This window comes from Nycticebus coucang, chromosome 6, assembly GCF_027406575.1.
Source record: "Nycticebus coucang isolate mNycCou1 chromosome 6, mNycCou1.pri, whole genome shotgun sequence".
In the NCBI taxonomy this organism is placed as follows: Eukaryota; Metazoa; Chordata; class Mammalia; order Primates; family Lorisidae; genus Nycticebus; species Nycticebus coucang.
In genome coordinates, this window is record NC_069785.1 from 6,702,665 (window position 1) to 6,728,075 (window position 25,411).

At 44.3% G+C, this 25,411-nt stretch overlaps 2 protein-coding genes across 6 annotated transcripts in view; one reads left to right on the forward strand and one right to left on the reverse strand.

The window, feature by feature from the left end:
- ATL1 (atlastin GTPase 1) overlaps nt 1-17,692 on the reverse strand; it is a 79,988-nt gene extending 62,296 nt beyond the window's left edge. The window contains exons 1-2 of one of the 4 annotated variants that reach the window (XM_053593177.1): nt 17,579-17,692; nt 4,320-4,485 (exon numbers count right to left, since the gene is read on the reverse strand). In XM_053593177.1, the coding sequence (XP_053449152.1) occupies nt 4,320-4,353 (34 nt within the window). In that variant the 5' untranslated portion in view covers nt 4,354-4,485; nt 17,579-17,692. Of the gene's footprint in view, nt 1-4,319; nt 4,581-17,578 lie in introns of those variants that run through there. The other 3 variants (XM_053593179.1, XM_053593175.1, XM_053593176.1) reach the window with 3 other exon arrangements.
- Nucleotides 17,693-17,844: 152 nt separating this feature from the next.
- The window catches only part of MAP4K5 (mitogen-activated protein kinase kinase kinase kinase 5), a 98,184-nt gene continuing 90,617 nt past the window's right edge, over nt 17,845-25,411 (forward strand). For both annotated transcript variants that reach the window (XM_053593173.1, XM_053593174.1), the window contains exons 1-2: nt 17,845-18,003; nt 18,192-18,407. In XM_053593173.1, coding sequence (XP_053449148.1) covers nt 18,300-18,407 — 108 coding nt within the window. In that variant the 5' untranslated portion in view covers nt 17,845-18,003; nt 18,192-18,299. The remainder of the gene's footprint in view (nt 18,004-18,191; nt 18,408-25,411) is intronic.

Consider the following 25,411-nt stretch of genomic DNA (forward strand, 5'->3'; position numbering starts at 1 on the left):
CATTTGGAAAACGTGGGGGAAGAAAACTTACATGGTACATGTCATGTATACAGCACATGTCATACAGTACATGTATGCCCAGTAGAACGTTTCTTTGTTTTAGGAGGAAGCAGTGTTTAGAACACGATGAAGGTCAAAAAGGACAACTAGTCTCATTTCAAGAAAAAAAGAATATAGTGCCAATTGGAAAAGAAGATTGAGAGGTATCTCTACCAAAGATTATTTTTAAGGTTTCTCCAAAAACAAAACCAGAATGCTAAAAACTAATGTTCTACAGTGCTTTTTCAATAAATGGACATTTCCTATACTTAACTGTGCAGCTAAGTTAGTTTTTTGTTTTAAAGGCAGGCCAAGCTGACACTTTAGGCCAAATGTTATTTTTCTAAAGCAATATTACATAGTCAGTTTTTGTTACAAGGTATCTAACCCCTATGTGGCATGCCAAGTTTTTAAGCAATTTCATTCACAAAAACAAACAGATAAAAGGTGTGCTTCCATTTAGCTCTAGACCAGCCCTGAAAGGCTGCTTTCTGGGCTACTGTTTCTGATACTTATCTGTCCCCTTTATTTTCCACACTAGCATGGTCCTCACCTCCGTTTCTAGTCCAAGGTGATCGAGTTTATAGAGCATTGATTCTGATACCAGCTCCATCCTAGATTGGCTTGTGGTGGCACTTTTTGGCTTACTATCGCAGGGACTGTGGGAACGAACAACCCTGAATTTAAATCCCGGATCTACGATTTACACATTATGCTACCTCTGGCAATTTACTTATGCTCTCTGAAGCTCAGATTCTTTAAATGTTAAAATAAGAATAATCATGTTAACCTAGGAGTGGTTGACTATCAAATGCTTAAATGTATTTAGACATCTTAAGGGAAGATTTAGTAACAGCTAGTGGGATTCTCAGTTCTACCCACAGACCGGCTTCCTAGTTGGGTCTCTGGGTACGAGCCCCAAACACCACCCCCAACTCTGGTTTGGCAAAGATGCTTCTTTGTGTTCTAGCTTCCACGTTCCCTGCAAAACTTAACAGGTCTCTGACTTCTAAAATAAAAAATAATATCTGTTATGGTCCTACAGAGTTCGGATCTGAATTTTAGCTCTCAGCTAACACATTTTTCTTTTAAGAACCACGTCTAGATTTCCGATTCTAGATCGTCTATTTTGATCCCCTATCATTTTCTTTCTAACTTGTCTGAAACATATTTATTTAGCTAGATGATAAGATCAGTTCACCATCTTCTTTTTTAAGCTATCACGTAAGAGGTTTTTGTTTTTGTTTTTATTTTTTTCATCAGAGACCTCTGGTTTCTATAAGAACTTCTCTTCTTTATTATCCTTACTCCCCACCCATTGTCTTATCAAAACCTCCCACAATGTCACGTTATAGAAAATAAACTAGGAAAAACCCTAAGTTCTAAGCTCAATCCTCTAACTTACCAAATAGATAACTTTCCCTAAGTCAGTCAACTCTTACCTGAGACTTACTTTTTGCATCTACGAAATAGGGAAGAATATGCCCTAAGACAATATGATTACTTACGAGGCTTAACACCGAATGTAGGAAAGCAGAAGAATGTGTTTTGAAAACTGTACTTCTCTACAACGCAGAGGGTGTTATCCATTCAACAAAGAGGCAGGAAGGAGCAGTGGTAAAGATAAAAGAATCTGAGTCCTGGCTCTGTCACTTACCAGCTCTGCCTTTCTACGTTTTAATATGTAAAATGAGGATTATAGTACCCCCTTATATGACATTAGCTCAACGATGTTAGCTGCTATTGCTGTGTGCCAGGCCTTCTACTAGGTGCTGGTAATCAAATGCAATCCGGGCAGACATGGCTGGCATCTTTGCCCTAACCTCTATCTCTTACAACAAATGCTTTATTTCCTGTCACTTATGTCTTACATACTTGACAGCAAAGAAGACTCTAAATAGCAAATCATTTCCACAGAACATCACGGTAAGACTCTCCAAATCCACTATTTCTTTTCTATTCTGTAAAAGTTTCCAGTGAACACTAGTATTTCCCTTTCTAATCCATCACTTGAGTTGAAACTTTCCTGATAACTTCTGGGTAAATTACCTGGGATATGTTTCTATCAAATATGAATAATCTAAGGGAGTACTTCTCAAAGTAACCAAAACCAAATCCAAACACCATTTGCTTCTAAATCACCTACAAAGGTAATTAATAGGCAGATTCCTAGGCCCTATTTCCAATCTATTGCGATTGGAGGATGTGTATGAGTCTGCATTCTAATAAGTCCAAGGTAATTTTTATGTAAATCCCACATGAGGTCCACATTCTCAAGAGGAAATACCTCTACCACACAAGAACTCTGTAAGGAAAGGAAATACTGTGTGACTGGTGGGCACCTGTAGTCCCAGCTACTCAGAAGGCTGAGGCAAGAGAATTGCTTAAGCCAGAGTTTGAGGTTGCTGTGAGCTGTGACGCACAGCACTCTACTGAGGGTGACACAGTGAGACTCCGTTTCAAAAAGAAAAAAAACAAAGGAAATTCTTAAGAATAATGATCCAAAGCTTTCACGAAGGAGAAAAGATTTTGTTTTCAAGATACGTTTTCACACGCCTCTCTTCACAGAGTGGAGCCAACAATCTCTGCAGATCAGGACCGAGACTAACTTGACCACATTCACCCTAACTGTGAATGTTCATGAAATTCACGCTCTGGAGGCCAAAGGAAGGGTGGGAAGAAGACATTCTGAAAACGCTCACTCAGATTTCACAAGAAGCAAAGAAAACGGTGTCATCGCAATAGTCACACCAACTAAAACTGGGTTTGATTATCTCCAAAAACGGAACCACTAGGCCAATGGCCAGACCTACCAGTCCCACCTCTCCACAGAGCCTGGCCGACCTCTCAGAGGTAAAGCCTGGCCCACTGGAGGTCAAGTTGGTCCTGTGACCGTCAGAACAGTCAGAGGCAAGGAGAAGTACTCCTGTAGTCTTCTGATAGAAGCAAACCGAGATGATTAATTAAAATTTATAGGCGTGCCTCCTGGTTAGACAGACAGGCACAGAAGAGACCGCAGAATCAAGCAGCCCTAAAGTTCTCATAGGTGTGAACTTTCCAAATAATAATAATTCAAAGCTAATTAACAAAATAATTTCTCTACCCACCAAACCACAGTGGCTTGGGGCCCACACTGGTTCAGATAATAAAAGGCCCTGGAAGGCTTTTGCTCTAGGATGCGGGTGAGCGCGGCACGGCGACTGCCCACGCGGCCACCAGGGCCAGGTGGGGCAGCAAAGCTGACAGGGCTGTGGCTCCTCCCGCACAGCACCGCACCGCTCTGCTCTCCTCCCGCACCGCACCACTCCGCTCTCCACCCGCACCGCACCGCACCGCTCTGCTCTCCTCCCGCACCGCACCGCACCGCTCTGCTCTCCTCCCGCACCGCACCGCACCGCTCTGCTCTCCTCCCGCACCGCACCGCTCCGCTCTCCACCCGCACCGCACCGCTCTCCTCCCGCACGCTCCGCACCGCACCGCACCACCCCGCTCTGTTCTCCTCCCGCACCGCACCGCACCACCCCGCTCTGCTCTCCTCCCGCACCGCACCGCACCGCTCTCCTCCCTCACGCTCCGCACCGCACCACCCGGCTCAGCTCTCCTCCCGCGAGCGCCGCCCGCCCACTCGCCGCGCAAACCCACCGGCCCAGCCTCGCGCGTCCCCGCCCCTCGGCCTGTGCTGAATCACGAGCCCAATATCTCCGAAAGGTAAATCACAGAACAAAGCCACCCCGGGGCCGGGCCGAGCGAGGAGCCGGTCGTGGTGGGCAGAAGGCCGGCGACCACAACTTCGCCCCCCTCGGTCGCGAACGCCCTCCCCGACCCCCGAATCCAGCCGGGCGCCGCGCCGGGGCGGCAGGGGGAGACTCCCGGGCCGCGGCCGCGCCTCCGCCTCCGCCTCATTGTTCCCCGCGGCCGCCCGCGGGGCCGGCGCCCGGGAGGGGCTCCGCCTGCTGGTCCCCGACCCCCTGCTCGTCCCCGACCCACGGCTGCGGGGAACCCGCGGGGTGCTGTCCAAGCGCTGGGCGGCGGCGGGCGGGGGCCGGGGAGCGGTTCGGGAGCAGCCGGGGCCGCCGCGACGCCCCAGCCCTCGCCCGGCAGCGCGATTCCGCGTTGCGGGGACCACCGCCGGGTCTCGGCGCCTCCGGCCCCGCGGGGAGCAGCCCGGCAGGGCCCGGCCCCAGCCCGAGCCGCCCTCGGCCTCCCCGGCTGCAGATGCAGATCCAGATGCAGCGGCGGGCCGCCCCGGCAGGCTGCGCCAGTCCCCACCGGCCACTCACCCCAGCTGTTCCTGTCCCTGCGGGTCTTGGCCATGGTGTCCGGGACCGGCGGCGGAGAGGCGCTGTCGCTGCGCTCGGTCTGCTCCCGGGCCGCAGGCTGCCGGCGGGGCGAGGCTGGGGGCCCGGCGGGCGCGGTCGGCTCCGGCTCCGGGCTGTGGCTGCGGCGCTGGTGGGAAGGAGCGCGGAGGACAGGGAGGGAGGGATGAACCCAGCTCAGCATCACAAGCCGAGTTCACACCAATGCCAGCGTCACACCCTCCCCGTCTCAGCCCACCCTCGGAGCGTCAGGACGGTGACAGACGAGGTGCTGCAACGCTTTCAATGGAAAACACACACAAATAAACAGCACCCCCCACAGATACACATTCTCAAAGAATTTAACAGCTTTATCTAGTCTCAGAGATACACAGACCATTATTCCTGATGTTCAAATACCCGTTTTTCAAAACAGTTACACATTTGTACAAATAAGCTGGCAACAGTTTCCTAGTCAAAGTAGTTAGATCTCCCAGGCACCATGTTTTTTCCATATTAAAAGCAAGGTCGTGTTTAAGAAGGTATTATGTATGCATTTTTTATATGTATACCGAGCAGGTTTGTCTCAAGTTAGGCTAGCAAAATTTATCTCAAGATGAGCAAGGTAAATGAAAGCTGAAGATTCATCATAATTTGTAATTCCGTGTCTAGTGCCCACAGTTTCCCACTAGATGCGCAGAGATGAAGTCTAGGGTATCCAATAGCAAACCCGGAAGTAAAATCATACATACTGCATGGTTTAGGATAGCCTTGGCAGCCATACGCAGAACAGGGAGGGGAAGGTGGATGAACCCAGCAATTTTGAAAGAAAAGCAAAACCATTCTTCCTCTCTGCCCCAAAATTTAGTTTTTAGTATCACAGAAACACTGTCCCTTCATGCTATTCGGCCTTGGAGATACCATGACCCTCACCTCTTCACAATTTCTCTTGCATTTGGTGTTGCCAACACTCTCTACTGGTCAGCTCCCCTCAGCAGGCCATGCTGGCACCTCAGCTACCAGACCCATGGTCTCCACTTTCCCCATGTAAACAACTCCCCACTCTACACACACCCTCTCCATGTAATTTACAGTTAGGGCTTTAGACAGGACCTCCATGCTGGTGATTCCCAAATCCACACTTCCAATCTTATGCTCTCTTAAGGAGGGAGAATTGTCATAGCAGAACTGAATTCTCCACTTCCTGAGGTTATCTCCACTTAGCTCTCCCACTGACACTTCAAATCACCATGATTGAAACCAAATTCTTTTACCCATCACTCACTGCTCAATTTTTTTTGCATTCCATGTATCAGTTAATGGTTTTAGTGACCTCAGAGCTGTGGACACTGTGTGGACAGCTATGTGGAAAGCTCTTATGAGAGTCTGTAATTACAGGTGAACAGCATAAGGTGAACTGCATTACAGATGAATAGCCTAGGTCATGGAAGGGGATAGGAAGAAAAGAACTAGCTTGAGGAACTTTGGAAAACAGTTTCAACTGCCTGCTACAAAACTAAAGACAAAAAGAACCATATACAAGTACTGTACTGTAGCTCACAATTTTTTTTCTTCTAGCATATATAGATTAGCAATTCTTTTTTTTTTTTTTTGTAGAGACAGAGTCTCACTGTACTGCCCTCGGGTAGAGTGCCGTGGTGTCACACGGCTCACAGCAACCTCTAACTCTTGGGCTTACGCGATTCTCTTGCCTCAGCCTCCCAAGCAGCTGGGACTACAGGCGCCCGCCACAACGCCCGGCTATTTTTTGTTGCAGTTTGGCTGGGGCTGGGCTTGAACCCGCCACCCTCGGCACATGGGGCCGGCGCCCTACTCACTGAGCCACAGGCGCCACCAGATTAGCATTTCTTAAATTACTTTGAAGTGTGCACAGGACTTGAACATTATGTGCCATGTGAAATGTGGTGCATAATAAGAGCCAGATTTCTCACTGTTGGAGATTGGGAAGGATAGAATGAAGCCTGGGGTATTAAATTGAAATCTGAGGTGTCAGCGTAATGTAATAAAATTATGAATAACCTAATTTTTTAATGATCAAGATATCTAAATAGACATTTCTCCAAAAAACACATATGAAAGGCCAATGAGTACATGAAAAGTCACAACATGAAATGCAATTCAAAACCACACTGTGATACCATTTCATGCTTTCTAGGATGATCAAAAAGACAGACAATAATGAGTGATGAAGATGCTTAGAAAATGGTGCCTTCACACGGTGCTAGTGAAAATGTAAAATTGCGCAGCCACTTGGAAAAAAGATGGGGCCATTCTTCAAAAAGTTAAACATAATTACTATGTGACTTAGCAACTCCACTCCTGGATATACACCCCAAAGAAATAGCAACATAAGGCCAGAGATGGAGGCTCACACCTGTAATCACAGCACTTTGGGAGGCTAAGATGGGAGGATTGCTTGAAGCCAGGGGTTGAAGACCAGCCTGTGGGACATAGTGAGACTCCCATATCTACAAATAATTTTTTTAAAAAAATTAGCTAAGCACGGTTATAGCTACTCAGGAGGCTGAGGCAGGAGGATTGCTTCAGCCCAAGAGTTCAAGGTTAAAATGAACCATGATTGTGCTTTTGCACTCCAGTCTGGGCAACAGAGCAAGACCTTGTCTCTTAAAAAAAAAGAAAGAAAGAAAAAGAAAAAAGAAATTATAACCTATGTCCACATAAAAACTTGTATGGCAATATTCATAACAGCATTCTTCTTTTCTTTTTTTTTTTTTAGAGACAGTCTCACTTTATCGCCCTCGGTAGAGTAACGTGGCGTCACAGCTCACAGCAACTTTCAACTCCTGGGCTTAGGTGATTCTCTTACCTCAGCCTCCTGAGTAGCTGGGACTACAGGCACCTGTCACAACGCCCAGCTATTTTTTGTTGCAGTTTGGCCAGGCCAGGTTTAAACCTGCCACCCTGGGTATATGGGGCTGGCGCCCTACCCACTGAGCCACAGGCACTGCCCAACAGCATTATTCTTATTAATAATATCTAAAAGGTGGGCTGGGCGCTGTGGCTCCTGCCAGTAATCCCAACACTCTGGGAGGCAAAGGTGGATAGATTGCCTGAGCTCAGGAGTTTGAGACCAGCCTGAACAAGAGCAAGCCCCTGTCTCTGAAAATACCTGGGATACCAGGCATTGTGGTATCCCAGCTACAGGAGAGACTTAGGCAAGAGAATCAATTGAGCCCAGGAGTTTTAGGTTGCTGTGAGCTATGATGTCACAGCACTTACCAAGGGCAACAAACTGAGACTCTGTCTCAAAAAAAAGAAAAAAAAATCCAAAAGATGGAAACAATCCAAAAACCAAATAAATAATGCCTGGATAAACAAAAAGTAGCACATAGTATATTAAGACAATAGAATATTATTTTATTTTATATTATTATAGTAATTATTTAATATATCATATTATATATAATATATATTATTATATATTTTAAAATATTATATTATAAAATAATATATTATATATTATAATAAAAATATATTATTTTATGTATATAAAAATATATTTTTAAATAATATATTTATTATATTATTTTATATTATTTTGTTTTCAAGGTCTATAACATGGATAGACTTTTCAACATCGACCTTGAAAACAGTATGGGAAGTGAAAGTAGCCAGCCACAAAAATCATATATTGTATGATTCCATTTATATGAAATTCCCAGAATAGTTAAACCTAGACAGATAGAAAGTAGATTAATTGTTGTTTAGGACTGGAAGGAAGGGAATTAGAGAGTGACTGTTAAAAAGTATGAAGTTTCTTTTTGAGGCAATGAAAATGTTTTAAAATTGATTGTGAAATCAACTCTACACAACTCTGTGCATATGTCCCATCTACATTAAAAGTCACTGCATTGTACAATTTACATCGGTGAATTGTATGGTAGGTAAATTACATCTCAATGAAGATATTTTTAAAAGGCAAGGGTCGGGCGGCGCCTGTGGCTCAGTCAGTAAGGTGCCGGCCCCATATACCGAGGGTGGCGGGTTCAAACCCGGGCCCGGCTGAACTGCAACCAAAAAAAAATAGCTGGGCGTTGTGGCGGGCGCCTGTAGTCCCAGCTGCTTGGGAGGCTGAGGCAAGAGAATCGCTTAAGCCCAGGAGTTGGAGGTTGCTGTGAGCTATGTGATGCCATGGCACTCTACCGAGGGCCATAAAGTGAGACTCTGTCTCTCCAAAAAAATAAAAGAAAAAAAGGCAAAGGTCAAGTTTATTTTAAATAAGAAAGAATAAGAACAAGTGGCTAGGGTGCCAGCCACATACACCTGAGCTGGCGGGTTTGAATCCAGCCAGGGCCTGCCAAACAATGACAACTACAACCAAAAAAATAGCTGGGAGTTGTGGCAGGCATCTGTAGTCCCAGCTACTGGGGAGGCTGAGGCAAGAGAATCGCTTCAGCCCAAGGGTTTGAGGTTGCTGTGAGCTGTGACACCCAGGGTGTCACTCTACCCAGGGCTACAGCTTGAGACTCTATCTTAAAAAAAAAAAAAAAAAAAGAGTAAGAAGAAAATGTATTCCTTCATTTGTACTTCAGTACTCCAGACCCTCTTTTTCCGCATTGGCTGGGATGTTATTCTGCAAATTATTTTCTACCCCTGCCCCATATCCTCAATGATTTTTCTTCTATCAGTTCCTTCACCATGCTCATTTTCTATCATCATAAGTAAAGTGCTTTCTCATTCAGAAGTTTCTCAAAAAGAAAAAAAAGAAAAGTATTCATATCAATTAGAACACATTTGGCTGTAACTTAAAAAGGCTGAACAAACAGACATTTATTCTCACACAACAATTTGTTTAAAGATAGAATGGTTCTGTGTTGGTTAATTCATCAGCTTGACACCATCATGGACTATATTCATTAGGATATTACTTTGGCCGCTATAAAAACTTTCAGTGGCTTAAATAAGACAAATATTTATTTCTCTTTCTCACGAAATAATCTGAGCTAATATAGTGGGGCTTTCAGGTTTTTTATACCTTCACTTGGGGCTTCTAAGATATGATTCAAGATGGCAGCTCTAGCTTGGGCATCCACGTTTTCATTCTAGCCATGTAGAAGGGGGAAAAGGCAAGAAATGAATAAACGTATCCATTTTCTCTAAGGGTGCAACCCACAAGGTGCGCTTATCATGTCTACTCAAATAGCATTGACCTACCATGTCCCACCTCGCTAATAGGTATACCATGCATGCAACTAAAATTTAAGGGGTCTAATATTAAAGAAAGAAGGGAAATGGACCTTGGAAAATCACCAGAAGACTTTGCCCCAAGGACCAAGGTTACACTCTTATCACCCTCCACATGTGGGCTTATTTTCTAATGCTGGCTCCTCTCCTGGTTCATCACGTCATTTTCCATTCCAGTCATCAGAGGCAGATACTCATGTGTACCTTGTTAACAGCACAGGAAACCTTTCTAGAAGGGCTCCAACAGAATTTACCTCTTGTGTCATTGACCAGAATTGTCCAAGCCTACACCATTCCTTTAACAAGAGACATGAGGCTAGAGCTAGACCAGACAAGATTTATACTCCAAGATGGGGGAGTTTCTGAGTCCTCCCTTGATGGGCATGGTCCCTTGGAAATGTCAACAAGATGTGGTTCTGACAGTAAATAAGGAGGAAAAAGGATGGTTATTGGGCCCCAGGTGATAATCATGGCTTCCATTTTCCTGTTACCCTCTACAAATACTTCATCTGTTGGAGTGACCAAAACTTTATTTCCATAGGCTCCAAGTCTAACTGGTCTTATCTTTATTGGATTGCTGCCGTTTTCCATTGTCCAGTCATATTAGACACGTGAATACTAATAGACACCCTGAAGGCGTCCTCAAACTTTTTAAACAGGGGACCAATTCACTGTCCCTCAAACCGTTGGAGGGCCGGACTATAGTTTAAAAAAAAAAAAAACTATGAACAAATTCCTATGCACACTGCACACATCTTATTTTGAAGTAAAAAAACAAAATGAGAACAAATACAATCACACCCCCTCATGTGGCCCATGGGCTGCAGTTTGAGGACCCCTGTGCCTAGAGCATAGCTGGGCTTCCAGATAGAGTCCTCCTTTGCCCTTTGTGGAGCAACAACCAATTTCCCTGTGGCAATTAGAATTGATCACTCCAACCAGTACAATGACACCCTCTCTAAGTGTTGCCTCAGTGGTCTAAAACCCTCAAATGGCAATGTGGTGGTTTTTAATAGAACTGTGACTGTGTAATCGGGCACTAAGGTCATTAAGCCCACCAAGTCCAATGTTGTAGAGACAAAAATTCTTCATGAGTTATTAGGAACAATCAAAGAGAGACTCCTACCTCTGCCCCTGGGTTCCCGGGCCCTTGCATTGTGAATATGGAGTAGATGGCATCATATAGTGGCTGCTGAGGCAAGTCTGACCTACGCTACATCCTTGTGGGTTTCTCTTCTCAGCCAGCATCACAACTGACCCTTCAGCAAACTTTTCCTCCATCCTATCAGACTAGCTGCTTCTGAGTGATGGGTTTGAGGTAAGACCAGTTAATTCCATGGGCATGCCTCTGTTGCCACACTTCCCTCATAGTGAAATGAGATTCTTGCTCAAACATAATGCGGTCTGTGATAATGGTGATGAAACGAGACATTCTATGAACCCATGAATTGTAGTACTGGTAGAAGCTTTCCAGGCAGGGAAGATAAATCTATATCTGGAATCTGTATCTCTTCTTATGAGGACAAATGCTACTCTTCCCTCCAGAACACAGGGGACCTTGTGTAATTAAACTGACAGCAGATGGTGGATTGATGTGTCTAGGGAGTAGTATCACACTGCGGTCTCTGCAATGGCTTCTGCTATGTGCAAGGTAAACACGCCACAAGACTAGTACGGGGAATTATCCTTGGCAAGTAGAAGTCCATCTCGGTGAATCTACAATTAGCCTACACTCCTATGGCCACAAAGAAACTGACTGACATCTAGAGGAAAGAGCATCTTGTAAAACTGGCTATTGGGATAGATGCCCTCTGGTGGGCAGTAATGTGGTTCACAGATATTTTTACATTCTGGGCATTTTAAGATTCCATAATAAATATTTCTTGCACTGGCTTAGTTATAGCAATCTTTTTCTTACCAGGCAATTGATTTTAGCAAAAGCTACTGTGCATAAATCAGTATATATTCAGACCCCAGGCCAACTCTTCTCTCTAACAAAGAAGGTAATCAAATGTACTACTCAAAGTTAGACCTAGTAGGGGAATTTCTCCTCACTATTTGTCAAGGCCACCCAATTATGATATGAGGTCATGATTTAGTGGCTGTCAACTTCAAGTTGGTGCTAGCATATCATGCAGAACTTTAATAAACCAGGCCTAAACTTTTTGTTCCTATGCTAAATGGCCATGAGACTACAGATATGGGTATAGGTAAAAGGCCACAGGTACCTCTAGAAATGGCCTCAGAGAAGATTCACTGTTTATACCTGGCTACTCTGCAAGAAACTTCCTCAACAGAACCTGTCCTCCTCCTTAACTAGGGGACTCAGGTTTGTGAACTGGCTGTGAAGTGTAAGGATTGGGTATGATGTTTCTGTTACTCTGTCATAGTGACTTCAGGTAGGTTTTTGCCCAGCGGTTCTAGAATTTTTCCACTTATGTTTGTCAAGAAGCACTTAAGTAGGCTGGTTTTATTCATTTCTAGAGACTCGGGGATCAAAAGAGTACCACCACATGTCTTTGCATTTGAAACACCCTGATTATCAATTCTTCCTGAGGGTTATCATGGTAATTGTATCAAACACATCCGACATTTAGGCCTCCTGGCCTCTATCAGGGTCTCAATAGTCCCACTAAAATCATGGATACCAATTTCATTGTGGCATCCAATCCCCATCTCCAACCTATTGAGGACAGCCATCAGAGAATTTTTCTTTTTTTGTTGTTCTTGAGTCAGAGTCCCACCCTATGTCCCTGAGCAGAGTGCAATGGCATCATAGCTCACTGCAACCTCAGACTCGGGCTGTGGGCATCCTGCTGCCTCAGCCTCCAAAAGCCACTGGGATTACAGGGACTCGGCTGGGTTTTTCCATTTTTTTTAGGAGTCGGGGTCTCACTTTTGCTCAGGCAAGTCTTGAACTCCTGAGCTCAGGCAATTCTCCCTCCTCAGCCTCCCACAGTGCTGGGATTACAAGCGTGAGCCACCGCGCCCAGTAACCATCAAAGAATTTTTCAAGGACATCTGTGCCCCCTCATTGAAACGTCTGGATAAAGGCAAATTATATGGGCCTTCCTATGCTGGTATAGATAGAATGTGATTAAGCAGAATGTACTGAATTGAGTAAATCCACCATTCCCATCTCCCTGAACACTGGGATTCCTTCCTCTAGGGTATGTCAGGGAAATTCTGGCCTCAGCATATAGATTGTCAGCTATTATTGAGAACAAGCTTCAAGTAACCCACCTGGAAGGACCCTCAGATGCTGAAGTTAACGCATCAAATGTGAATTCCAGGTAAGTATTTGGCAAGATACTATAACTTCCTCAGTTGTATGAGCTCTCTTCTCCCAGAGCAGGCCTTGTACTTTTCCACTGGGGCTATACCGAAACTCTAACTCTTGTTCAAAGTTCTCAGTCTCACTCAGATGCCCACATCCCGGGTCCCAGGATCCTAGCCTTCTCCACAGGTGCTGTCACCTTAGGAGAAGGGAACTAGGTCTCACATTTAATTGACAATTGCAACTTTGTAGCCTTTATAGTCAAACCCTGGGCTTGGTCCTCAGCCGGATCTTCAAAATTGTCAAAGAAGCTTTCTGATTATATAGTAATGACTTAAGTCTGGAACTCAAGACTCTCTATTTGTCTGTTTTCCATGTATTCTCATAGACTCAGAGTAGCCAATTATAGTAACATCGCTGTCATAGCAGCTAAGTGCTAGAGACTGATTTCCAGTGCTGGACCCTGCAGTGACACTCCTTCTCAGGCCAACTGCTGATGGCTATTTGAGCAGCTGTGCTGTCACCCCATGCTATAGCACACCACTGTTTTGCTTTTCTTGATAGGTACTTTGTACAGATGGTCATCAGACACGTAATGCCATCCAAGAAAGCCATTTCAAGGGTTTCTTTTCCGAGACTACTTCCAGTCCCTACAACTGCATCATTCAGGATTTTTGGAAGAGAGAGCACAGAAAGAGAATCTAATAAAAGGACTATGTACAAAGATGAGAGCCAGGCATGGTGGCGCATGTCTGTGTTCCTACCTATCCCAGAGACTGAAGTGGGTAGATTGCTACTGCAGTGCACTCCAGCCTAGGCAACACAGCAAGAAAATTAAATAATTTAAATTAAATGTAAAAATGAGGAGTGGGTTAAGGTAAACAAGGGATAGCAGGTATGCTGAGATTAGTAACAGTGGGAAGCCATTATCATCCTTGCCCTGATGGGACGAAGAAAAGGAGAGCTTACTGGAATCCTAAAAAAGCTATACAGCTGTAGGAAAGGGTCACTGTCAAGCACCATGGCCTCTCCTGCTTCTAACACTGGCCCACAGGAGGTGTAAGGGAGCTTTAGGCCCTCCTGAACCTTATACCTTCCCAATGTAAGGAAACTGATAACAAACAGTATAAGATTGTTTGCGATTTGTAACTATTATCTTTTCTTAGCTATTGAATTTGCAGACAAAATTAATTTGTGAGTCGAATACAGAAATCCTACCAATTCTTGTATAAACCTTAAAACCCCTCTGGGGATAAAGGTTAACAGAAACAGCTTCCTAATACATCTAATAATCAATTCAAGCTGGATAGAAAAGGGATATGTACAGCTTTCTTCACTTCTTCTTTTAAAAACTCTCATCATAATGATCTGATAGTGATTGTCAATGTAATACTTGTACTACTGCTACCCAAAACAAAATATAAAAATCGCCCTATCCTTGAAAAATATGGGTTAGCCTCAGCAGACAAGTGACTCTAATTATAGAGAGAATATTCTAATTAGAGAGAATAATTTCATACTATTTGAAAATCCAAATCACAATTGTGCCAATGTCTTCCAATATTTAATTGATTTATATTTAGCAAAGCTATACAGCAATCAACTTAATCACAAAGAGTTATATTCACAACTACATTATGTTAGACGATTCATCAGACTGAATTACTTTGTTGTTTAAACCTCTATTCCATAGACAAAAACGATTGTCCTTATGCTCTGTTTTATCACACTTTAAGGATTTGGTTAACCATCTTTTCTTGGATAATAAATTATAAAATTTAGCTATGTAGAAGATGAAGACTTTTATGTCCCCAATTTTTAAAAATTCAGCCTTTATTACATTAGAGTTGAAATTAGAGACCGTAGGCTTGGCGCCTGTGGCTCAAGCAGCTAAGACACCAGCCACATACACCTGAGCTGGTGAGTTCAAATCCAGCCCAGGCTGGCCAAACAACAATGACGGCTGCAAAAAACAGCTGGGCATTGTGGCAGGTGTCTGTAGTCCCAGCTACTTGGGAGGCTGAGGCAGGAGAATCACTTGAGCCCAGGAGTTGGAGGTTGCTGTGAGCTGTGATGCCACAGCACTCTACCCAGGGCGACAGCTTGAGGCTCTGTCTCAAAAAAAAAAAAGAAAAGATAAAGAAATTAGAGGCCATAGATCACAATTAGCATTTTACTGAAGACTTCTGAAATAAGGGGAACACCCTACAAAACATAGGAAAAAATTATAGTTTCTTATATAGACAAGAGTAAAAGCTGAAAAAATACTTACATATCACATATCATGAAGACACTAAGAATATGTGACAATTAATTGGGATGAAAGACCTCTCAAGCCATATTTATTCTACAACATGTCATTGTAAAATTGGGTCATTTTAAGAAACTCTGCTGTTAGCTACAACGATTTGTTCCTGTATAAACTTCAACCTTGAAATTATGTGCTTGATTATTTAGGACAAAATTAAATTTATTCACTATATGCTTATTTTAAGGAAATTAAATCTTAATTTCTTTACCAACCAATCCACTTTGACTGATCTTGTTAAAATTAACTCAACCAGTATTTAAAATTCTTTAAGGTTCTCTTGGAGTTAATATAAAGCAAATGTTTTCCTCTTGGCATCAACTGTGATATAAGTAAAATAATGATTATAGCAGACACATTTTTTTAACAACCACATAGAATCTCAACTTTTTCCATGCTGTCTGCCTCTGTCTGGGTTGATGGTCAAAGCATATGGATGTGCCATGACTAGCAACATAAAAATACCTGCTCTCCAGGGTCTAGTTGAGGCCTATGGCCTCAAACTTTTTATTGCCTAATTCACTTTAAATGTTGTGTTTCAAGGGTAACATGCTTAAAGGATTGTCAGGATATTTATCCTCATCTCAAATTGGGCATTAAATTTCCACTTTATGAAGATTTCGAGAGAGAAAATTTTCTGAAGTCTTAGCATCAGGAAAAGATGTGTCTCTTTCTTGAACAATTGGTTCATCTAGATCTCAAAAACATTATAAAATCCCCTGCTTTGGCCAATTCATTCTATTTGTTCTAGTTTCCCATTTTTCTTCTAACTTCATACTGGCTTCCTCACTTGTTTATTTTTATCTTGTGTTACAGTATGTATTTTCTATATGCTGCTTCAAATTCTCTGTGGAGTAATATAGGTATAAATAAGAATAAATGCACTTCAGAGTAGAGAAAAGATCAATGTGTATAGGGGCAGTGGAAAAAATAAAAACCCAAATACATTGATGACAGTAAACAAGTACTAAGATACCCATAGAACATTTAAAGAGATTTTGAGTCATCGAAGCCAAAAATATGTGCCCACCAAAACGAGTGCCAAGCAGCTTTGAAAGAAGGAACTGTTCTTCAACAATTTTTTCAATGCAGTAAATACTAGGCTTTGTCCATGAAGCATATGAGTCTGGGCTTACTTATGTTCCCTAAATAAGTGTCCTTTGTCCATGGAGCACAAGAAATGACATATATTTCCTGTCCTGTTAAGGTGTGAATTTAATTTCTATATTATACAATTGATCACAGTTACTATATCAACAACAATGAGCAACAAGTATATTTCCCAAGAACAGAACTGAACTGGATGTTCAAAGCCACACAAGCCACCTCTGTAACTTGCTGTTTTGTAATTTTTCAGTCACCAATTGCAGTAGCTCAGTGATATCTGGCTTTTCTGTTCAAATAACTATAGAAATAACTTTGCCGGGTGGCGCCTGTGGCTCAGTCGGTAAGGTGCCGGCCCCATATACCGAGGGTGGCGGGTTCAAGCCCAGCCCCTGCCAAACTGCAACCAAAAAATAGCCGGGCGTTGTGGCGGGCGCCTGTAGTCCCAGCTACTCGGGAGGCTGAGGCAAGAGAATCGCTTAAGCCCAGGAGTTGGAGGTTGCTGTGAGCTGTGTGAGGCCACGGCCCTCTACCGAGGGCCATAATGTGAGACTCTGTCTCTACAAAAAAAAAAAGAAAAGAAAGAAATAACTTTGCCAGTATACAATAATGTAGCCAACTTAATTTCTACCTTCAGAACAAGACTAGAACTGAAACTGCAAAACAACTTGTGAAAATAGCCAAATTACTTCCCTGAACTGTTGAATATCCTTTGCATTAAGCTTTTAAAAACCTCTTGTATTTGATAACTCTCTTTACAACCCTGTGAAATGCTTTACAAACACTTTCTTAAGTGTCAGAGGCAAAACCTCAAGCTCCTCAAGCTGCAGATAAGGACACCCAGATGTTGCCCAATCTGATGGCCTGGCCCAGATCACATACTGGGCAAGTACGGGATATGCCACCCAGGTTGCAGCCCCTGACCGTATTTCAGCTTCTGCAGCATTCCTGGTCCTATTAAAGGTGCAATGCGCGTGGTGGAGCACTGCCGTGTGTCCAGTAACAGCAAAAGCCATTGAATCTTCCTAGGAATTCAGGCTTTCAGAAATGTCTCCAAAAAAAAAAAAAAAGAAGAAGACAGGTTGTGCAAGTGTGCAGGGTAGCCTCAAACTGGAACCACTGGGAATGGTTTGCAAAACAGGAAGGTGCAGTAGGGTGTGCCGCGACTTAGTTAACCTGGCACTCCCCACCTCCCAGCCCGGCGCCCGCTGCCAGGTGACTCCTGGCCCAGTGCCCTCCGCGCACCTTCTGCGTCTTGGACTTGGAGGGCCGCGTTCCCATCATCCGCGCGCCCACTCTCTGTCTCTACCCGTCACCCTCCAAGTCTACCTGACCAATCTGAGGACGGTTTATCCGAGGTCCGTCGGGCCACAAACGCCCGGTGGGGGGGTGTCCCTTATCTCTGAGAGCCGGGAGGAGAGCGCCCTAGGCCCTGAGAGGACGCGCCGAGCCAGGGGGCGGGGGGCGCGGCGGCGCGGCGCGCAGGGTGTCGTGTCCTCTCCAGGCCTCAGGGCGGCACTCTGGCCCCGCTGCCGGCGCGCTCGGGCGGGCCGCTGGGCGCCGACCCACGCTGGCCGGGAACGTGTCTCCCGGTGACGCAGCCCGGGTGGGGAACGTGGTGCGGCGGCGGCGACCGTACGCGCCTGTGCCGCCTGCGAGAGGACGCGCGGGGCTGCGGGGCGAGACGCGGGGCTGCCGCCGGCGCGGGGGAGGGGACGCGGGGCGCTCAACAAAGAGCGGGGCGCCCCCCTCAGGTACCGGGCCGGGCCGTTCGCGGGCGGCCGGAGACGGGGAGGAGCCGCGCCCGGACGGGGCTGCGGGGCGCCGGGGACCCTTCCAGGCCGCGGGCGGGACGGAAGGGCAGGGGCTGGGCCGCGGGCGGTGCGGGACGCTCGGGGCCGCGGCCCACGACGCCGACCCGCTTTTGCCGCTCGTCGTGCAGGAGTCGCTGCGGGAGGAGGCTCCATGTTGAGAAGCGGCGCCGCTCGCCCTCGTTAGCGGGAATCCCGGAGCCGCGGGCCGAGCCGGCGGGGGCCGGGCCTGGGCGAAGATGGAGGCCCCGCTGCGGCCTGCCGCGGACATCCTGAGGCGGAACCCGCAGCAGGACTACGAGCTGGTGCAGAGGGTCGGCAGCGGCACCTACGGGGACGTCTACAAGGTGAGCAGGCCGGGCCTTTCCCTGCGGTGCCGGTCCCGGGAGCGGGGCCGCTTTCCGGCGGTGCGGGACGGGGCAGGATGCTTGTTTGCGTTGTTGCCTCTGGGGGAGGAAGCGGCCGGGGTCCCTTCTGCTCGGTTTAGAGCAAGCTCGATTTGCAGCTTGTTCTAATCGCTCCCCATGAGTACGACTAACCACACCGTTGCAAACTATGGCTGTAGTCGGTGGGAAGGGGGGGGGCTTGGAAAGGCTTTTTAAGGCTTATTCATGGCATTGAAGGGAGTTTGAATCTGTTTATGGACATACACTGAGGATGTTCTAGTGTTGGCATGGAAAAATGCTTCAGAAGACAGTAGATGGGGAAGAATAGTGACACTCAGACATTTGCATTAAAAAATTTTTTTTAAACTCTCGTTTTTATAAATGAGCCAGACTTTAAAAAGCCGGTTGAAACTCAGTCTCTAAACTTTAACCGTAAGCAGTCTAAGACTGGGTCAAAGTGACGTGTACAAACATCACCCCATGTAGGAAGATGCTTTTCCTGGGGGAAGTTTGATCATTTCTATCTGGCTGATGATAGAATGTGATACTAACTTACTGGGTGTTTTCATACTTTAGCAGTTCCTCTCTTTGGGATTTACAACATCCCATAACCACACATGGATAAGAGCTTTCGTCTTTGTATTGTGCTCTTTTGTATTAAGACAGTGTGACTTACCTCTTAATTTAAAGTTTTTAAAAACATGGTAGAGAAGCAAACCCAATTTCCTAAATCTCCTGAGTTCTTGGAGGGTGTAGAGCAGTGCTTCTCAACCTTTTTAATGCCACGTACCTATGCTTTTTTGTTATCTTCACTAAGAGGGGAGCATTAATGCAACTCACAGGGATATTAAGTTCCTTTTTTTTTTGCAACAGCTTTGTTTATTGAATTTGATCGTGATATATGCAGGTATATCCCATTATTCCAAACAATCCTGCATATGGCTGAATTGGTCTTGTGTCATATGGGTCATTAGGCAGCAGAGTCCTCTGATATGTCCCTGTTTTGCTCAGGTGGTAATGTGGAAGGAAAACATCCCTTCTTCCTACTTCCTTGCTTTTGTTTAATTTCCTCCATATTTATAATAGCAGTTCAAGGTGATGTTTGGATAGCTCTAGTGCTGTTCAGTTCTCTTGAGATTAACTGTATTGGATGGGGTTTTTATTTTATCAACAAGTATTTGAGTCCTTTGTACTGGGCACTGTTCTAGGTACTGGGGTGTTGAATTGGGAATAGGGTTCTAGCTCTTGCCTCATGAATACCTTTGAATTCAAAGTGGATAATGATAACAAAATCCCCTTCTTTATGCAAGATATCCAGTAAACTCTTACTTGTTTATCTGTGGATTAGCCATTTTGTGGAATGCCCTCTTAAAAATTCAAATTCCTGTTTGCCTTCTCAGTCCCATTTTTTAGTCATCTTTGTCTTATGATTCACTGTGTATTAGACCAGTTCAATTCAGTTCATGCAAGTTATACAATAGTCTAAATGCCAGTTCTTTTTTTATTTTCTTTTTTTTGTAGTTTTGGCTGGCGCCAGGCTTGAACCCACCATCCCCAGCATATGGGGCCAGTGCCCCACTCCTTGAGCCACAGGCACCACCCTAAATGCCAGTTCTTGTATGTTTTCTCTTCTCCTTACTACAGGAACATGAAGAGTATTTCCCACAAAGATCCAAGACGTCTGCTTTTTTCTTTATAGATCCAGCAACTAAAGCAATTGTCTGCAGCAGGATTTTCTTCCTGCCAGAGAGAGCAAAGACTGTATTAAAGGGGCAGTTAAAGCTGGCCTTTTACCCTGGTGCCTCCCTTCCCTAGTCTCTCTTTCACAGCTCCTGAACAGAGAATCAGAGAATGAATATTTATCACACCCCACACTGGGCTTCCTGCCCTCACAGTGCATGTTTAGTGTAGGCTGGAACCGGCCTCTGATTCCTAAACACCTTTAAGGCATAAGTGGCTTCTTGTTTTTTGTCTTTCTTTGTTCTAATTACCCAGAACAAACTCCCATCCCTCAATTTGCTCCTGTTCTATTAGACCTGTGGGTAAGCCATACTCAGATGTTCCTTCTGCCAGCCCCAGCCCTTCCCTTGCTCCCTCCCGTCCCTCATTCTGCTCTAGCCACACTGGCCAGCTTGCTGTTCCCTGGACTGAGTAAGCCTCTTCCCACCTCTGGGTCTTTGCCCTTGCCGTCTCTCCTCAGAATGTCTTCTTTCAGACAACTCACCTGGCTTGTTCTCTTCCTCCTTTCTTTTACACCCACTCCATCTTTTTGTTCCTACTTTAATTTTTTCCTTTGTAGTTAGCACCATCTAACATAGTTTGACTTATGTTTTCTTGTTTATTATCTATCTGGATCCACTAGTATACTCTGAGTGGGGATTTTTATCTTTTTGTTTTCTTCACTGCCTTATCTCTAATAGCACCTATATGCTGGGCACAGAGTGAGTGCTCTCTGCTTGATGAATGATGAATGACCATCAGTGATCGTGTCACACAGTTCTTTGAGAATATGCTTTTGACATTACAACACTAGGAATTTAATTCTTTAGATATTCCTGTAATGCCTTTATGATACCCTGTCTACGTATTTTTATTACAAATTCCAATTATATGAGTTCTCTGGGAGAATATTTCTGAGAAGCTATTTCATAGTATATCCATTCTCGGTGATCTCAGTCCTGTAGAATTTTGTCAGTTTGTGTTTACTTCTTTTTTTTTTTTTTTTTTGTAGAGACAGAGTCTCACTTTATGGCCCTCGGTAGAGTGCCGTGGCCTCACACAGCTCACAGCAACCTCCAACTCCTGGGCTTAAGCGATTCTCTTGCCTTAGCTTCCCGAGTAGCTGGGACTACAGGCATCCGCCACAACACCCGGCTGTTTTTTTTTGGTTGCAGTTCAGCCGGGGCTGGGTTTGAACCCACCACTCTCGGTATATGGGGCTGGCGCCTTACCCACTGAGCCACAGGCGCCGCCCTTTTTTTTTGGCTGGGGCTGAGTTTGAACCCGCCACCTTGGGCATATGGGACCTGCGTCCTACTCCTTGAGCCACAGGCGCCGCCCTGTGTTTACTTCTTAATATGCTTTAAAACAAGTAACATTCATATGGTAGTGCTGAAATTTGTTTTTTTTTGGCCAGGGCTGGGTTTGAACCCACCACCTCTGGCATATGGGGCTGGTGCCCTATTCCTTTGAGCCACAGGCACTGCTGCAGTGCTGAATTTTTTTTATGCTCTGGGCAATTGAGGTAATTTTACTATTTACCATTGTGTTTCTAATGAGTTAGAAATCCTAGGAAGTTTTGAAAGTATTTTCAATCCAGGATATAAATTTGCAAAATAATTACAGTGAAGAGTAAGTAAATTAGTCACAGTTCTACTCAGATATTAACCCCAGTATATTTTTTTAACACCTCAGGTATCTTTTGAAGTGGAAGCTTAAAAGGACTGTAGCTTTGAGATCCTTGTGAACTATTTTTATGTTTTTCAAAACCACAGATCCCCCTCCCCCCATCTTCTTTCCTGAGAATCCCCAAGAGGAGAGAGCTCAATCTTAAGCTGGCAGTTCCCTGACTGAAAGAAGAGGAGGAATATAGACTCTGTTAGATGAATGGAGTGAATCATTGAGGGCTAGAGCAGGAAATAGTGGAGGGGAAAGACACACAGAAGAGAAAAGGAATGCGGTAGACAAGGGATGAAGGATTAAATTTCGGTTGAGCAAATGTCATTCGTAATTATTGTTACAAATCTACTAAGAGGAAGGGGACATCTGGAGATTTAGTATCTCTACTACCTTTTGTCCACAGTGGTCTAGAACAATTGTGGTATCACGGTAACAGTTCACAATCAACAGTACAAGCCTTTAGGACAGTCTTTATCCTAATACTTGGATCAAACTTTTTCCAGCTTAGATTCCAGAGAAGTTCTAGGAACATTTTTTTGAACCATGTGTGGGATATAAATTTAGAGTGGACTGTCCCATGTATTTTTTCTAACCTTTATTGCTTTTTCTGACTAATTATGACATGTTTAAGTTCCAGCAGGACAGGAACAGATGTCTCTCACACACGACTGTGTTATAACAAACAGATGATTGATAAATATTCTTTAGATGACATTTGTAGAAAATTACTCAGAGTTAAACACTATTCATAATTTAATATATTATAGTTTATCCTAGGCTTTTTCCTGAATGTTTTTAACCTACTATGTTTCCAGAATCGATTTTTTTTTTTTTAAGGACAGAGTCTCTGTGGCCCAGGCTGGAATGCAGTGGCCTGATCATAGCTCACTGCACTGTGAACTCCTGGACTCAAGCCATCCTCCCATTTTGGCCTCCTGGAGTGCTGGCATTATAGGCGTGAGCCACTGTGCCTAGCCCAAAATGGCTTTGATATTTAATTTATGATTAGAATCATGATATAGCTCTTTTTTCTACTTGATTGGAATGACCAGAATTTTCCCTAGTCATTAAGTGTTCTTCAGAATGCTACTTTTAAAGGATCTGTTGGATGAACATTCGTTTAACCATTTTAAGTTTCATATTTGTTATTTTCTATTTTCAAACACTTCTTGTAATTTTGATCTTATTATTTGTACAGAAACCTTGGTCGTGTATGCTTACCGCTTCTGCAGGTCCCTCCGGATGCTTGACGGTGTGCTGTAGCGGGTCCTACCCTTGTAGGGCCCTCTCTTCTCTCCCTCACACCAAGAGTTAAAATGCCCGAATGGCTTTAGGCACTTTGAAACATAGCCCAGGATCTCACCATCCAGAGACAAAGCTTGATACCTCACAACATTTTTGTAAGCGTTTATTCATTCATGAAATATTTATTGAGTGCTCGTTGTGTGTTAGGGTATAGGGATGCAAGAACGAGAAAGAGAAAGTACGCTGTCAACAAGGAACATAACATTTAGTTGGAAGATAGATGTGTAAATGGGGAGAACTTGGCAAGTGCCCCAGAAGGGAGGTGGAAGCAGTCCTCAACTCTGTCTTTATTGGGGACGAGGGAAGAAGTGAGAGAATGAACCAGGAGAGGTTGACAGCGGAAAGGGCATTAACTGGATTTTTAAGAGGGTACAAGGTGGTTTCTAGGTGGCGAAGTTGGAAAAGGATATTCCAGCCTATGGGAATAGTATGTGCCCACACCTGAGGGCTTAAAAAAACACGGATGAGTTTTGAGTCTGCATCCAAGACTGGATACAATATCATGAATGGAGAGCAGGGGCTCTTTTTTTTTTTTTGGCAGGAAAGGACCTATTTTCTAATAACCTCATATGTTACATGAAAGAATTTGGACTTTTTCTGTAGACTGAAGAAACAGTTTAGGAGGAAACCTCTGATGATATAAAGACTGGATTATAAGTGGCTAAAAATGTAGAGACCAGTTACTGAATAATTCAGATAAAAATTTATGCAAGCCTAGATTTAGGCACTAGGACATGAGATGAAAGGAAAGGATGGATTTGAGTGATATTTAAAGATGATTAAAAACTCCTGATGGTCCATGGGTGGGAAAACGGGTAGTTGATGGCATTCACCGTTTCTGGCTTGGGTGACTTCATTGACGCTATCAGCAGAGTCACAGAACACCAGGTTTGTGAGGTCTGGATTTTGTGTTAGGTCTGAACATAAGGCATTATGTAGGTGGCTGTGTCTGGCAAATGTAGGAATCGCAGCTGTGGCCCTGCGAGTTCTGGATGGGGATACCGGTTTGTCAGTTATCATCATTTTATGGAGTGGCACCTGTGAAATACAGGTGAGGTCACCCAGGAGAGTTTGCAGAAGACCAGAAAGACTGTAGTCTAAGGGGGTAGCAGAAAAAACTAGTATACTGAAGGTATCTCAGATATAGAAAAGTATGAGGAAATACCTTTTATAGAAACCAGAAGTTTCAAGAGCTCATCTCTGTCATCTCCTGTCTCAATTCTTGTTCCCGTCTGGTCTATTGTGGGGAAATTGGATTTATCTTCCAAAGAATATAAACATAAACTGAAGCTTTGTGTCATCTCCCCTTTATTTCTCTCGTCTGTGGAATGAAGTCTTAGAATAACATGCTATCAAGACTTTGCTTATCCCAGCACCTCTCCATACGAACTTCTTTCAGTTCTTTATAGCATTCTACTGTCTGCCCTTCAGGTTTTTGCAGAAACTATTTTCTTTTCCTAGAGCACTTTTCCTCTTCTTCCTTTTTTTCCCCTTCTCTTTGGGTTTCTCTTTAGACCTTGTAGTTCCAGGGAGGCCTTTTCTGTCCCTCAGAGTCTGTTGTATGTATCTGCTATATGCTTTCATAGCTATTTGTACGTTTATTATCATGACATCCTTCCCTCATTCCTGACTCGTCATTTTTGCTTGTTTTCTGCGAGCCTTAGACTGGGTCAGAACAGGGACCTTACATTTACCACTGAGTCAGCTAACCTAGCATAGCGCCTAGCACGGGATGTGCTCAGTAGATGTGCCTCAAAGGAGTGAGCCAAACAGCGGTCACGTATGTAAGGAATCCAAAGGGTTTATTAGGAAGAGTGGAGGTGTGAATGGTACATGAGGAAGCAGAGGGAACACACACTGCTCCTTGAGGAGAAACAGAAATGGGGTATGCAAATGTTTCCTCCCCTGTTTCTCTTTTTTTCCCTTTCACTGAGACTGAGTGATTCAGTCGTGTTCTTTAAGTTTGTCTTATCACCAGTGAAGATCATCCAAGAAGATTGCTGAGTTTAGAGAGAGAGTTCCCTCGAGAAGGAAATCAGGACAAAGAATTTGGAAGGCACTAAGAGTTTAGACTGGAGATAAAAGGCAGAAACATAAGATGGGATTGTTAGGAACTAGTGTAGGGAGTAAATGTAAACTTTCCCTCACTCTTTGAAGTGAACCTCTTGTTCATTGGTTCCTATTACCGATTGTTCCTCTGTGAGCATAGTTAAGGTAAGGCACATTAGTGCATGGGAAGCTGGAATAGGGAACTGAGCTGA